Genomic DNA, 15,776 nt, shown 5'->3' with positions numbered 1-15,776 from the left:
AAGGGCTTTAGAAATTAAATTTTGATTTCATCATTTGTGATTCGAGATATTTAAACACAAACAGCCAAAAAATAATCAAGGTACTAAAATGTTTTACTTAAGAATTGCATCTAAAAAATATTATTTATAATTGTACATATAACTATTTTAATAATTTAAATTAAAATCTTAAATTTATATATTAGTTAGTTTTAATATTTTGTGTCTTTTCGGATAAAATATGATAGCCTGAATAAAAATGCTCAAAAACTATGTATAATAAATATTTTTGGTTATTTTGGTACATTTGAATAATTTGGATATAAAATACATAAACTGAATCGGGTAATATTGTTATCTTGGGTACAAATATCCGGACCCGTTTAAGATGTATTGGTTATTCGGTTATTTTTAGATTTCTATATATCATAACTGAACCCACCTGACTCAGAAAGAAGCCTATACAAAATTTTGTAATATTCGAAGATGACCTAATTTAAAACACCAAAAAAACTAATATGCGAAATAACAGACCCGTACCCGAACGTCCATACCTATAATTTTGAGATTGTTTAAATTTTTGTCCACTTATTTGTAGGATTTTTGAGCTACTATTTATTCATGGTGTTCTTATGAACATAAGTGCATTGGCTTCTAAGACTTGAACTTATATATTTTTGATGTGAATGCCACAATTTCTTTTATGTCCAAATAACTCATTTTCTAATTTACACAAAAACTCATTTTCTAATTTTCTCCTCTTTTTACCGTCCAATATGGCTCTCCATTAATCTTTTGGCAACTATTTTGTTTTTTCTATTGCTAGCTGCCTATTTAAATTAGATCAAGTGTTGGTTAGAAGTTAAAACAATTATTTCTGTGTGTTTTGCTGTGAAAATCAATGTTTGCGATTTTATTGCATCACTGGCCATTCTCTTTTCTTCTGCTTACCACAAAAAAAAAACACCATCAATTTGATCATTTTTCTTTATTTCTTTCTCAAGCATTTTTATTACTCGTAAGTGCTAATCAAAACATTCTCGGCACATATCAATGTATCTTCTCTCTCTATCTGCAGAAATGTGGAGGGTTTCTCTGTTTCTAACAGGATAATTATCTTTGGTCTTCTACATGTTTATTAATTTGGTTCTTTTTACCATTGTTTCACTTTGAATATTTGTTGTCACCATATTTTGTCTCTCTTACCAATCATTGTATTGTCCAGAGGTCGATCTCTTCCTTCTCCATCCTAAATCTCTTCTACATACCCAGATTATAAATGTTTGTTATTTATTAGCTCTCTCTAGTCTTTTTATAATATACTGTTTTTGTTCGTCTAGGTTCCAGTAAATAATCGTAACATAAATGGGTAGAACAAATTAGAAGTGGATAGTTAACCAATATGAAGGAATATGGATAAAAACTAATTCATACAGAAAATTCCATCTATAAAAATAGTAAAAAGCAGAAGAAAAAAAAATATGTTAGAAAAACTATGGCAAAGTGTTGACTCTCGAGAAAGGGGACACCCGGAGCCCGGAGGTTTAGAAAAAAGTTGCGCTTTCAAAGAGACTTTACAGACCTTACATAGAAAAGGAGCATAGTCAATCAAATGTATCTTCTAAGCAGAAAATGTGAAGAAAGAAACTATAACATAAATCACAGGGAACTCTTAAACCCCTGAATAAACCTTTTTTTATCTCGTAGATCAAGTGATCTTAATAGGTGTCCGGGTTGTACTTGTGTTAGGCGAGTTTATTCTTCATCTTGATAACACCTGCTTTTGTCTAGGCAAAAGGAAAGGGTAATTTGTTAACTTTTTTAAAATAAAAATAAAACTGAACCCAAGAATAGATATCTACTGGAGCAAATCATTTGAAAGATAATCAAAAGCTTTTGTAACTTCCGTGAAAAATAAAAAGTCTCTAGATTTAAATCAAAAGTCGCCAAAGTAATGAGAGATTATCTATATACACGTGATGGAAACTCAAAACATGCATGTTTGTTGTTTCAATGGAACTGAAGAAACAAAAACATTTGTCACCACAAAAGAAGAATTATTTATTGGTGTTGTTGGGGACTCTTATTCAAGAAGACGGTTATGGCGGAAGTGATAATCTCAAGAGTACAAAACACCATAGAGAAGTCTATTCCACCTACTATATGAACGATATGCAAAAAATGATGAAAGTATGAAGCAAAATCCTAAAAATAAGGTTTAATTGACACCATTGGTTTGAGCTACAACATAAACTCTTTTTAATGATGTTGATAAACTGACACCACTTACAGAAGGTGCATGCTTCAGACTAAGTGCTGCAGGCACATACGACAGTCTCTTGATCTTATCCATCTGAGTGTTTACAGAGGAAAATGTAAACTCTTTAGTGTAGTTTGATGAGTATATCATCGGAATTTAAGAAAGTATCTGAGAATCCAAAACTACATGTATAAGCAATCAGAATTCTAAGCAACTTCATATCTTTCAACCAAGAAAATGGACATCATAAGTTTTCAGAACATACTGACCACAAAAAGTATGAATCCAAAATGTTTTAGAACCTCTGTCTCCTCACGGTTCTATTGCTTCATGCACCACCAATAGAGCCGATACTCTCTCATCCGTCTCCAGAGCCCCACTCATACTCTACATCTTGAACCTGCCTATGAAATTAGCCCGATAAAGTGATGGAGGTAATAATGAACTCACAGTGGAGCTAGCAAAGAGCTTACTGAAAGGAACTTTCAATCCAGTGTTTGGATCCGTAGTGACTGCCTTTACAATTTCTTCCTGCAAAATGTACATGAAGATTAGAAATCTAACGCAATGTTTTGAAATGGGTTTGGTTTAAGAGAATCATATTAGAGGTTTATATAGGATGATAAACAGATGGAGTTGGAACGATTCGTTCGTTGCATATTATCATGAGAGCAGGCAGTGATTGTATTGCTGTGGTGGAGGCTGAGGCAGAGGCGTAAAGCCTACTGAGAAGTACTCCTGATAGGGTCTCCTTCGTGCGAAAACGTTTGAGGTGGAGGTCCGGATGGATATCACAGCGGAAGACACTGAGATTGGTAACATAATCGATTTGAACACCAGAAAAAGAGAGATTTAGATCGAGCCAGACGATCAAAAGGCTCGTCCTTCTACCGCAAGGAATCCAAACAAAATAGAACATGGCTTACGATATTACAAACCTGGAGAGGATACAATTCATGCCGCTTTAGCTTTAGAACTGTTAGGGGCCATTGTTGATTGATTGGGTTTCATCGCCATAACTTCGGCTTATGAGAGTTTCGGGTTTCTTTGGAAGTAAGTTTATAAAGAAGTAGAAAGAAAAGAAGGTGATACGAATTCATTAAGAGGAGAGTGAAGAACATAATTAATTGTTGAAGTGAGCGAAGCTCTAACGGAGATTTACTATAGGAAACGGAGAAGACGTACTATCTTTGAAGAAGATGATGGACGTTTCAAGTTTCAGATGTGGGCTCAAACCTCAAACCGGGCCAATCCTTAATATTATAAACCCATGAAAAGCCTATTTTATACATTTTCGACTTGAATTGCTATGATGTGGCAAAACAACGGTTCTTGATTGGTTGATTTTTTTAAAGGACGTGGACACCTTCTGACGTGGAATTAAAATGTGACGTGGAGGGGCTGAGAGGGGAGGGTATAACCCTTTTATTATAGTATTCTCTTTTTTGGCATCCTCATGCTAGCTTGTGGGGCTAGCCAACTTGGTGCAAAAGAGTTTACAAAAGCTGATCGAGATGCGCGTGATCGGACACCTTTTGCTAGGCTATTCGTTCGGAATTTTAAAGATCTAAGAATATAAGCAATAGAAAGTTCAGAAAATTCTTTGGATACAACCTGTATTTCGTCGAGCTCAGAGTCCAATGCAGACCAATCTTTCTCCTTTTGAATGAGTATAACCAGTTGTTCACAGTCGACTGAAAGACCATCTCTCAGTATCCAAACTTCAGTATCACTTGCATTGCCCATAGCAAACCTTCAGCTTCCGCTTGCAGTGGTGATTTGGTGCGTGTATATCGATCCTTGCTCCAAACAGCATTGGAAAGTCACCGTCCATTAACACAAAGCCAAGTCCATCTATGTCTCTTTCATTTATCCAGGATGTCTAGCAGGAGCGTTTCTTTGCGGAGGAACAGTTGTGTCCGTTACCTCAACTCCCATATCAATCTCCATAATCTCGTCTATACGTTGAGCTATCCTCCAACACTCTGCTTCGATTTTATTCGCTATTGGAAAAGACATAATTCCTACAACATTTTTAATGATTGTTTTTTTTGTAACACCGATACGGCAAACTCATGTTTTATTTAACAAAACTCTTATTTTAATTTTGTATTAAAGAATCAATCATATTTTATATTATCCATAATTTTAGTAAATTTGCTTATTTGTCATGTTTTTATTAGGTTTTAGCTAAATCATTGATTTATTATTTATTAATAGCTAAGTCACTAATTTATTAATTTAAAAAAATATCCTGAATTAATATTATATATATATATTAAAAATGAATTTTATATTAGTAATATTAAATTTCTATTTTATATTAAAATTTAGTTAGTTTTTCTTATTTGTCATATTTTATTAGGTTTTAGACTTTTAGATAGGTTATTGATTTATTATTAATTTCTAACTGATTCGCTAATGTGTTAATTAAAATAATACCCTTTATAAATTTTATATTTAATTAAAAACGAATTTTATTTTAATCATATAAAATTTATATGTTATATTATTATTAAATAATTTATTCTAAAATAATAAAATAAAATTATCAAATTTTTTAAAAATAAGATAATAAGATAATTCTTATATATATTTTGTTGCTATCTGAAAACAATATTTTTATTATAAAAGTTAAAAAGATACAAAAAAATACAATTAAATATTATTCAAGAAAAAAACATTTATATAAAGATATTTTCTAAACTATTTCTAAGATATGAGTGTTTTAAAAAATTTAACACGGGATGTTTAGAACACGGAATTATGCTTATGAGAGAGTGGCTCGGGAATGGGCTTCGAGATGGGTCGAATAGACTCTGAAAATAGCTTTTTTTTTAACTCAAGCCAAGTCCGGATGACATGGCATCTTGGTTGGTTCACAATATTTTGCCTATGTGGCATGGCTTAGAAAGGAGGGATTTAGTCCCTTTTATATAGTAGGATGTGCCGCAATAAAAAATTTTAATTTAAATTATACTTATTATTATTTTAGATTTTTTTAATAAATATTTTAATATAAATTATGATTTAACTGAACATAAAATTAAAATAAAATAAAAAAATTTGTTTACTTTAAATTATATTTAAGAATATATATGCATATATTTAAAATTATAATATTAAATAAAAAATTTATCTATTTTTGGATAAAATATATTAAATAACCTTGTATAAAATTAATTAAAAATATGATAGAAAATTTGTATAATTATCAAAAGTACAACTAAACAGTATATCTAAATTTGTAGATATAAAAAAGAAAGGAATAAAATCAAATAAAGAAATCAAATAAAGGAAAGAGAGGGAAAATAAAGAAATAATAAGTAAATAAAAATGAAGTAGAAGAATCTAGATTCCAAATGAAGAAATTCAAACTTAAAAAAGTTTCTTTCTGCTTTTCGAAGAATAAGGGGGCAATGAGATTGATCGAGAAAGATCTCTTGTTCTTCTTATAAAATCGTATGATTGGATCCGCAGATGTTTGGTAAAAAGAATAATCTTATCCTTCTCTTTTCAATCGAGTTGCTAAAGCACCTCGAGGCTAAATGTTTTTAACTTTTTAAAATTTTTAAAAAATGATTAGTAATAAAACTGTATAATTATAAAAAAGTAAAAAAAAATACTATTTTGAAATTTGTAAAATATTATTATATTTCTATTATTATATTATTTAAATAGATTTATTTTAATGATGATGTATAATTTACTACCATATTCTAAAATGTTTATCAAAAATAAAAATAAGAATTAAATGTAATTGTCTATGTCACATTTAGGCATAAGCCATATCATCATTTCTATTATATCATGTCAGATTTATTTAGCGAAAGCGATTGTAGAAAGAACATGTGTCAAAATCACTTTGCAAAATAATGTACAGGGGATTGAGCCTCACATAGCTACTCGCATTAAAATTGATTTCTCAATAAGACACATTTCTATCTTTTTTTTATAATTTAAGACACAATGTGCTGGAGACACACTTTCACAGTGTACGAGACGTTTTTTTGACAGATATGCCTTTTGCTTAGCGCAGGAGAGAGATGGTAGTGTAATTGTTTTATTTTGTTTAGTTAGGTGTCCGAAAAGTTAGTTTGTTTTCTAGTTAGAAAAAGTAACTTCGATGAGTTATTACTAAAGTAGGTTTATAGGAGAAAATTTCGATTTACATCCGCTAGATGTGGGGCATAAAACCTAATCTACAGGCCAGAACATGTTGAAGGGTTGCTGAGTTATTAACACTCTAGGTCAGTTTTCAAGTTTTTATTACACACATCAGTTTGTGCTATTAAGGCAATTTTTGGTGGTTAATTACAACACTAACCTCAACTACAAGAAAACCTAGTTACTGATTTAGTTACCTTATACAATTTTTAATCTGTATTTTAGTCACATTTTTTATTGTGTTTGAATTTCAAAAGCTTAAATGAAAAAGATCTACTTTTTTTTTTTAATTTGTAACTGTTAAATTTATTTTAATTTGTACGCTATGGAATCCGAGACAAATATGTTATATGGAAGTGATGGAGCATCTAGAAAAAACGTGGCGGACCTCAAATCGCGAGTTTCATTCCAGAGTATCGCCGCCATAATTGCCATGGTTTCAGTTGCGGAGCACCGGAGACTCCGGAGAGAAAACGTGATGGAGCAGCCGGAGAGCTCTGTTTTCCATGACCTCAAAATGTGAACAAAATTTCGACAGAGCTCTACCGTAATCCGGTTCAAAGTCAAGTCGTCTCCTTCTCGATGTGGTCTACATGCTCGTGATAGGAGTTATGGTCGCATGAATGGTCATGGCTTCAGTTGCAGATGAAAGAGAAAGCTTGATAGGAGCAACAATGGACAATTTTTGATTATTTGCAACTATGGTCCTCCCATTCTTTCTTATTCTCCAATTTGTCTCAAACTTTTAATCAGTTTAAGTTTCTTCACGAATTTACCCCGATACTTTAAAATGTGCAATATAGACCAAGCAAATATTTCATTTTTTTGCATCATTAGTCCCTGTTGTATTGTCTTATTTTGTTTATGCCCCATATGTTTCTAACTTGCAAATAAACATCTTTTAAATTATAAAAATAAGATATATATATATATATATATGAATAAGCTATATATATATATATATATATGAATACATATTTAAATGATAAAAATAAGCTAAATGATTCATATGTACACTCGTCAAAATTCAATTCATCTTCATTGTGCGTGTGTACGATAAAGTATAATAGCGTACATGTGTACATAAAATATGGTGGTGTGCATATGTAAAACAACCATAAATTATCAAGCTAAAACGTACCATGAAGCTAGTTTGAAAACACACACACTAATCAGAAACTCTTAAACGAGGTGTGAATGATGATATTTGGGTGCAGTCAGATTTCAAGGATGCCTCGACTTGCATGTACATGGAAAGAAGAAAAATTAGATAGAAAACATTATGTGAGTTCATGAAGTTGCGGAGGCTTAGTTATTTAGATAAAAAAACCTACAAAAATTAGAGTTCTTAACACATTAGAGACAGTGTTTAAACATTGTACATAAGGATTTTCTCCTCTTTTTGTTTCCTAATGTTCCATACATCAATAATTAGTTTTTTTTATGTACAAATGCACTATTAATATGACATTGTATACACATTTCCGCCATTGTACTAGTGTACACATTTCACAAATGCACTATGACATTGTGTACACATGACTATGAAACCTATTGTACTTGTGTATGCATTTCACAAATGCACTATGAATATGAAACCCACAAATGCACTATGACATTGTGTACACATTTTAGACATTGTACTTGTGTACAAAAATATGATGTACAAATTCACTATGAATATAATAACTGTATAAACATACTGCTAAGGTTTTACGGAGTGTACGTAAGAAATAAAGCTAAAATTTTATTAGTCATTTGATGTGTACACTATACCATGTACACAAATATTTGATTTTCCACATGTACATTGATTCATATGTACACTAATTAACTTGTACACTAATATATAAATATCAAATAATTTCACTATTTTTATGTACATAAACATTAAACATGTAAGCCTTCCAACCTAAAGCAGTATCTATTTACAAAAAAAATATGTACATCGATTTATTTGTACATTTCTCAAGTTGTTATGATGATTTTAACAGGTTTTAGTCAGTTGTTCAAAAATAAAGACAAATCACATGTGTACATTTTTAAATTTCTCAAGTTATCACATATGATAAAAATGAAAATTTGGTACTACATTTAGATCATTTATACTAGTCATCCATAATATACTGTCCAAAATCATTGAATTTCTTTTGAAATTTGGTTTGCTTCAATGATATTTGCTAATTAAACATCTAAGGTATAAGTGAAAATAAAACAAAATGGCAGGAACCAATGTTTCAAAATCTGAATATTCGTTTGGTTTGGATTGCATAATTAAAAGTTTTGAGACAAATTTGTGAACAAACATGAACAGAAAAAAAGTTTAAAATAAATTGGAGAATAAACAAGAGTTGAATGACCAGATGTGCAAATAATCAAAAGTTCACCATTGTTGTACCATTGAAGCTTTTTCTTCGATTTGCGACTAAAGTAACGACGAATCTAGTGGCCACAACTCTAGGCCCGAGCTTGACGACCACAGCGGCGGTAGAGCTATGTTGTAATAGAGCTCGTGGTTTGAGGTTGCCGACAACGAAACTCTCGGTGGAGAAGAAATAGCGGTTGTTCACAGATGAAGACAAAGATGATTAAGGTTACAATTTTCAATCGTGGAGGAGTGCTTATGATGTATAAGTCAAAAAAATATTTGGAAAAAAATTGAGGTATAAGAAAATAAGATACGAGAAAGAAGAGAGTGAAATTTATTTTTTTAGATTTAGCTATTAGAAAATAAGATATGAGAAAGAAAAAGAGTGAAAAAAGCAAAACTGGTTATGATTTAACTAGTGAGTAACTGATTTAGTTAAGAATCATGAAAGAAGTGAGAGAAAAGTGTCTTGGTAAAACAAACTGACATATTGTGTTAATAAAAACATAAAACTGTCTCTGGATGTAATTTTTTCTTTTCTTTATAATAACCATGTTTATTTTTAGGTGTATATAAAGATGTGTTATTTTGTGGCCGTTAAATAGGAGAAGATATATTATTTTTATTTTATGTAGTTAGTTTTTTTGTTCTACAACTATTCATTCAACTCCATGTTTCAGTAGCTTCTTTTCAAATTATAAGATATAAAAAGAAAATATAATTATTACAATAAACTATAAAAAATTTCTCTTTATTTTAACATCCATTTTCTATATATATTTTTTAGATTTTAACATTTATACAAAAGAATATGTGGACATGAATGATAAAAGTTTAGACGTAAAAAGATGTTGACATGGACAAAAAATGTGAAAAAAATTCATAGATAGTATCTCATGAATATTGTTTTTGTGGACAAGTTATAATCAATAATATACATAGACGGTTGCTCAGTCAGGCTTCCTTGTTCCTCAGTGTAGTCTCGGTCAATAGTTTAAGACTCCGTTCCTTATAATATAGTCTATATCCACAGCTGACAGTGACTCCGTACCGACGCCTTTCCCTTTGTAGACGCCTTTATAGACTTCGTCACTTTAATGTACTTTTTTTCTTACTCTATCATGCGAAAGGAAAAGACATGAACATGTTCGTTTGAATATGTGTATGAATATTTGTGGATGGCTATTTGTAAACTAATAGGCGTGGACATGGACACATGAATAGATAATAATAGACATTGAACATACGGTTATTTTTGTTAGTAATTTGTGTTATGAGACAATTATGCAAACAACTAACTATTAGCCATATGAATTGGTAGGTGTTAAAAAAAAACATATGAATGTGTCTCCACTATTATAATTCAGTGCAACATAGTTTACTAATGTCTGAAGCATTACATGAACTGTTGGCAGAGAATGATAAGGAGGTTACATGTGCGGATGAATACCATGATTTATTTGAGTAGGACCTACAGAAAAACCGGGTATTGGAGTTGTAGAGGAAGGGCTGGAACCAGAAAAGGCAGGTAGAGATGTCATGAGTATAGGAGGAGTGCGTGTTCCTGGTGGACCAAAAGGCAAATCTGGTAGCATATGTGAAGGTTGAGGTAAGAGATTAGCATTTAAAGAGGCTGCTTCATATCACTATGTTATGCAATAAGCGAAGATGAAACAGAGTGAGAGACAGAAGCTGTAATGGTAATGACACAACAACAACCAAAGCATCCTGGACCCATCTTAGAGACTAAAATAAAACGACCTGAGAACAGATGGAATAGCAAGTGTTCAAAGCATATACCGAATGTGTCCTGACAAAACTATATAAGTAAATTTAACCAGAATGACTTCTCTTAAAAATGCATTCATCAAATTCTAAAGTTAACCCAGAAGACAAGACAGAGTTAGAAAAAAAAAACGTAAAGCAGAGTTAAGAAAATAAGAATGAACAACATACATGTATAGATGATTGCTCTTGCAGCTCCGCCGCATCCGCCATCACCGCTTCCACTTCTTGAGAACTGAAAGTTGTGCCGGTGTCAAATACCAGTAATCGACGAGAATTTGAATCTCCGCAGCATCCGCCATGACCGCAGCAATCGTTGCACAAAACAATGAGCAAAATAATCAATGGAGCTCGGATCTGCTCGTCTTCGCGTCCTCTCCACACCGTAGCTCGGACCTTCTCGCCATCCCGTCGTCCTCTCCACAACGGAGCTCGGACCTGGTCGCCGTCGTGTCGTCTTCTCCACATCGGAGCTCTGCCATCTCTTCCGTCCACAAAATCTCAAAGGTTGACTATTGAGCTTCTTTGACTTCGGTTTTGCCATGGTTTCTCGATTCCGATATTGGTTTGCGATGGGGTTGGTTCCTCAGTAGTCTTGCCTTTCTTCTTTAGCTTCGATTTCGTCATGGTTCATTAAAGAGAGTAAAAGGGTAGATGAGAATTATCGGAAAGTGGAGAACGATGAATAAAGACGTGGAGAGGAAATCACAGAATCAAAACCAGCTTGATAACTCTGGGTTCATGGTTTTCTTCGACAAATCACATAGAAAATTTGAGAAAGTAAATCTGAGATCCAAATCGATATTGGAGAGAGAATATAGGGAATATGTGACTTTTCAATTAAATAAGAAATAGTTTTTGAATTACTTTTTTTTTATTGCCTAGTTAGTTTGTGGAAGTAAAGAAATCAGTTAGTTTCTGTAGAGAGTAAATTCTATAATCCCTCAAGGCCCGAAAAATAGACGGTCCAGCCCACATAAAGCGAAACAACGGCTCGGCGCGGAGCCTCGAAGGGTCGAATCCTGAGGAAACGATTCTACAGAGAAAGCGTGGGTTTCTCGGTCCAGTGAGTTAGAAGCCCACGAAGACGATGCGAACTAGGTCACGGGAGAGCATGAGGTCAGCTATAAAAAGGAGAGGAAAGACAACGTAAAGGGGATTCGAAATCATTGACACACACTTGGCGGCTAGATTAAGGTTTTTACCTTTGTTGTCTCGTCTTGTTGTATCTCTCTGGCAAAGCCTTTCAGGCTCCGGTACTTTTCCTTTCACGCATTTCCTTTTCTTGTAACTGACGAAACACTCTCCCGACCATTAATAAGACATCTTTTCTTAAATCCACTTCTAAAATTGAACGTTCTCTCGTTTCGTACCGTTTCCCGATCAAACAGTTGGCGCCCATCGTGGGGCATCTAGCAAAGTAACGTCGACAAGATGACGACGAGTAACGTCGGCTCTTCCCCTGAAGAAGAGCGTGAAGCTGCCGAAGTAACACCGGCGTCCTTCCCTGTGACTCCGACACCACTCCAACCTGCTTCAATAGAAACTATCATGGCGCGCCTTGCGCAGCAAGACGCGGCCCAGAAAGTGAGGACCGACCAAATCGCGGCGCTCGCAAAGATCTTAGCCCCCCTCGCTGCGAACGTGGAAGCGTCGACGGGACAGTACCGAAGACATCTGTTTAGCCCAGAGAGAGCGACTGGAGCAGCACCAACGCAGACTGCCAACCAAGATGTCGCCGATGACGACGTGGCCCAAACCCCTGTAGGTCTTGATGCGCAGACGATAAATGAGCTCGCCGCGCTGAAACAATCGGTGCTGGATAAAAACTCCAAGATTCATCATGTCACCACGTCCGCTCCTCAGATCGAGCGAGTCCTAGCAGAATCTCTCCGGACGCCGTTCACCGAGAAGATAACGAAGGTCCGCCTCCGAAAGATGGAAAAGCTCCGTCTTCCAACCTTCGACGTTGTATCTGACCCTTCTGCTCACGTCACATCCTTTAATATTGCGATGCGACGCGCGAACCTCTCTGATGAGGAAAAAGACGCCGGCTTTTGTCAACATTTCGTCGAAACCCTAGAAGGCATCGCTCTTAACTGGTTCACCGGTCTTCAAGAGAACTCTGTTGATAGTTTCCACGACCTCTCGACGGCCTTCCTCAAAAATTACATCATGTTCACTCGACAAGAAGCCACCGCCACGGATCTCTGGAACCTCAACCATGCAAACGGACAGAGCTTGAGAGATTTTATGGAAAAGTTCAAATCCATTGTCTCAAAAGTCGACGTACCAGACCATATAGCCGTGGAGTCGTTGATGAACACCCTCCATGTTAAATCACCATTTCGGGCTGATCTTTACTGACACCCGACGAGGTCAGTACCAGATGCCATCACTCGATCCAATAACCATTCGGATGGAGGAGGATACCAAGTCTAAGGCGGCCAAAAAAGCAGCGGGGAAACAGACTCCTGCTCGGACAAACGACGCTCGTCACGAACCGCGCCAACATTCGACAGGTGGCACAAGCCTAACCATAAGAAAGGTTATATGAACGCTATAGACGACAGCGAACCATCAGGCTCTGCCATAGTAGTGCGAGAGAAGGGGTGGAATCATTGGGATCGGGATACCAGTCAGCAAAAGTCTAGTTCCCCCGAACCAGCAAGTTCAAATGCCGTCGAGCCGAGTAAATGGTGTTCCTATCATGAGGTCAAATCACATGATACGAAGGATTGCAAAGTCTTATACGGGCATTTCCTCAAATCCATCGAAAGCGGTAAAATCGAGATCGACTCTCCACCGAAGCCGAAAAACAATAAGAGCTGGAGCAAAAAAAAGAGAAGAAGATTCAGAAGTCTCAAGTAAAAGCTCCTCAGAAAGAAGAAAGAGCCAGCCCCGAGAGACCCACAATAAACAATCTCAACCTCGAATGTGAATCAACTGATGAAGAACCACCTAAAAACTGACGGCGAGTGGAAGTGATCCTCTCTCAGCAGGCTGACTCCTCGGATGATGAAACTCCATCGCGGCAACGAGATCTGCGTGAAAAATTGGATAGGAAAACGAGTTCCAAGGATCTGTGTACCATTCTGAAGCGGAAGGCCGCAACGGTGAACGAAAGCAGGACGGACCTTCGGACATCTCTTGACGAATCCAAAGCAAAGAAGACCGCCCAGAACGGAACGCCCGCAAGTTCTCAATCCCTACCCGCAGATCTACGTGAACAAATAAACTCCAAAGTGGAAGACTTACGCGTTAAGCTTAGTCAGCCCAAGCAACAAGATTTGCGACCGTGCCTCGAAGCGAAATGTCAAGCGCAACGAGAGTTGTTAAAGGCTACGAACACCTCGCACCTTAACGTCATAATGGGTGGTTTACCTCCCTACGGGGACTCGGTGAGAGCAGTTAAGGATTACAGACGACAAGCCGTCACTGCCCAAAAGTGGCCTTCACAAGTAGAAGCCGACCACCGAATCTCTTTCTTGGCAGCCGACACTGACGGTGTTAGTATGCTGCATAAAGATCCGCTCCTCATTGATATTGGAATTGGTGAATGCCAGGTTACAAAGGTTCTCGTCGACACTGGCAGTTCAGTCGACCTTATCTTTCGAGATACGCTCGACAAAATGGGGATCGACCTACGCGACATGAAGCCCTCTTCACGCACTCTCACGGGATTGAACGGCTCCTCGGAGCAGATGATTGGAACGATACGTCTCCCAGTTTACACAGGTGACATAACCCGCACAGTTAAGTTCTCTGTCATTCGGGCTAAGGCACCTTACAATGCCATCCTCGGTACACCCTGGTTACACTCCATGAAGGTCATTCCCTCCACTTATCATCAGTGCGTTAAGTTTCCTGGAAAAGACGGCACAATACGGACAATCCGTGGGGACCAACGGGCTGCGAGAGAACTGCTTATCGCTGCAGTCAAATTACAACAGTCCATCTCCCTCGTTAGCGCAGTCAACAAACCAATCCATAAGATCTATCCTCAAAAGGAAGAAATCCGCGAGGTACCCATCGACGAGGCTGACGTATCAAAGGTCGTGCGCATTGGCGCCTATCTCTCCGACGAAATGCAGTCGCTGATTGATACCACTCAAATTACCCTAAGGAGTGTTACTCTCATCAAAAGAGGTTCAGATGTAGTACTTAGGGATCAAATCCACAAGGAGCTAGAGAACAATTAAATCTAGTGTTTATTAATTCTAAAGGTTGTAATGTTTTAATGAAATAACAATAGTAACAAGCGAGTAAATGATAAATGTAACTTAGGTTGGAAATGATATTAGATGCAGGGCCACTATTCAGGTGTTGGAGATTATAATTCCTATAGATGCCTAACTGTTGCATGCATGATATATTAGAGCTCATTCGCTTAACTCAGTGATCAGCTGTCGCATGTACCACTGGTTAACAGACTAGATCTTGTGTCTCACCGGTTAGATGCAGACACAAGAGAGTGTCGATCGATAGTCTATTAAGACGTCGACCGATACACCTTTGCCAACATCGATCGATTGTCAGTTGAGGACATCGATCGACGGGTTCTAGCCAGGCCTATGCGTGAGTATGAAACGCCCTACTAAGATTCTAAATTGGCGGTTAGCCCTCTCTAGCAATCCTAATATGATAGATATATTTCAGGATGGGATAACAAGGGTGCTTGAATATGCAATCCTATGATCAAGTTCTAGTTAGCTAGGCTAAAACAAGCAATGAATACAAATCTATCATGAATATCACAACAAGGCAGATCTATAGTTTGAGGCTAATCAATGTTTGCATAATCATTCAATTTAGAAATAGAAAGATTAGGGTTTAGAGTATTATCGATCGATGTAGATACAGTTACATCAATCGATGGCAGAGTAATTTCTGCAGAAGTTGTGTTCTTGAGATGATTGCTCTTCGTGGATTTTTCTGTTGATGTAGAAGGAAGAGTGTTCATCGTATTTGCTTGTGTGTTTGCTCTGATGTCTGTAGGTGATTTCGGAGGTGCAAAACGATTTATATAGGTATCTATAAACCTAGTTGGGAAGGGAATATTCTCCTGCTCCTGGATTTTCGCTGCGGCGCGAATATCGATCAATGTTCCTTTGTGGGTGTCGATCGATGTGAGCGGTTGTTTTGCTGGACGAGGGTGGGTATCGACCGATGTGGAGTGCACAGCGTCGAACGATGTTGGAAACGTGTTGGTGAACT

General features: G+C 36.1%; 1 protein-coding gene and 2 long non-coding RNA genes across 6 annotated transcripts; 1 reads left to right on the top strand and 2 right to left on the bottom strand.

Moving 5' to 3' along the window:
• Window positions 1-1,349: 1,349 nt before the first annotated feature.
• LOC103828493 lies at window positions 1,350-3,429 on the bottom strand. 4 transcript variants are annotated; one of them, XR_625303.2, is made up of 6 exons: window positions 3,178-3,428; window positions 2,713-3,045; window positions 2,509-2,643; window positions 2,270-2,332; window positions 1,670-1,766; window positions 1,350-1,561 (listed from the first exon to the last, which is right to left on the bottom strand). It is a non-coding gene; the product is annotated as an uncharacterized LOC103828493 (long non-coding RNA). The 4 variants fall into 4 exon arrangements; XR_004449167.1 differs by having other exon boundaries at window positions 1,350-1,766; window positions 2,509-2,639; window positions 2,690-3,045; window positions 3,178-3,429; XR_004449165.1 differs by having other exon boundaries at window positions 1,350-1,766.
• A 6,213-nt stretch (window positions 3,430-9,642) lies between these two features.
• LOC103828492 lies at window positions 9,643-12,298 on the bottom strand. The gene is made up of 2 exons (XR_625302.3): window positions 10,731-12,298; window positions 9,643-10,359 (listed from the first exon to the last, which is right to left on the bottom strand). It is a non-coding gene; the product is annotated as an uncharacterized LOC103828492 (long non-coding RNA).
• A 199-nt stretch (window positions 12,299-12,497) lies between these two features.
• Window positions 12,498-15,561, top strand: LOC117126810. Its single transcript, XM_033275924.1, has 3 exons — window positions 12,498-12,893; window positions 13,562-14,652; window positions 15,558-15,561. Exons 1-3 carry the CDS (start codon window positions 12,498-12,500, stop codon window positions 15,559-15,561), a joined length of 1,491 nt encoding a protein of 496 aa, XP_033131815.1.
• Window positions 15,562-15,776: the final 215 nt, after the last annotated feature.

The sequence above is a fragment of the Brassica rapa genome, chromosome A07 (assembly GCF_000309985.2).
Source record: "Brassica rapa cultivar Chiifu-401-42 chromosome A07, CAAS_Brap_v3.01, whole genome shotgun sequence".
In the NCBI taxonomy this organism is placed as follows: Eukaryota; Viridiplantae; Streptophyta; class Magnoliopsida; order Brassicales; family Brassicaceae; genus Brassica; species Brassica rapa.
The sequence above is the reverse complement of the archived record's forward strand: the minus strand, read 5'-3'. Positions and strand labels throughout refer to the sequence as shown.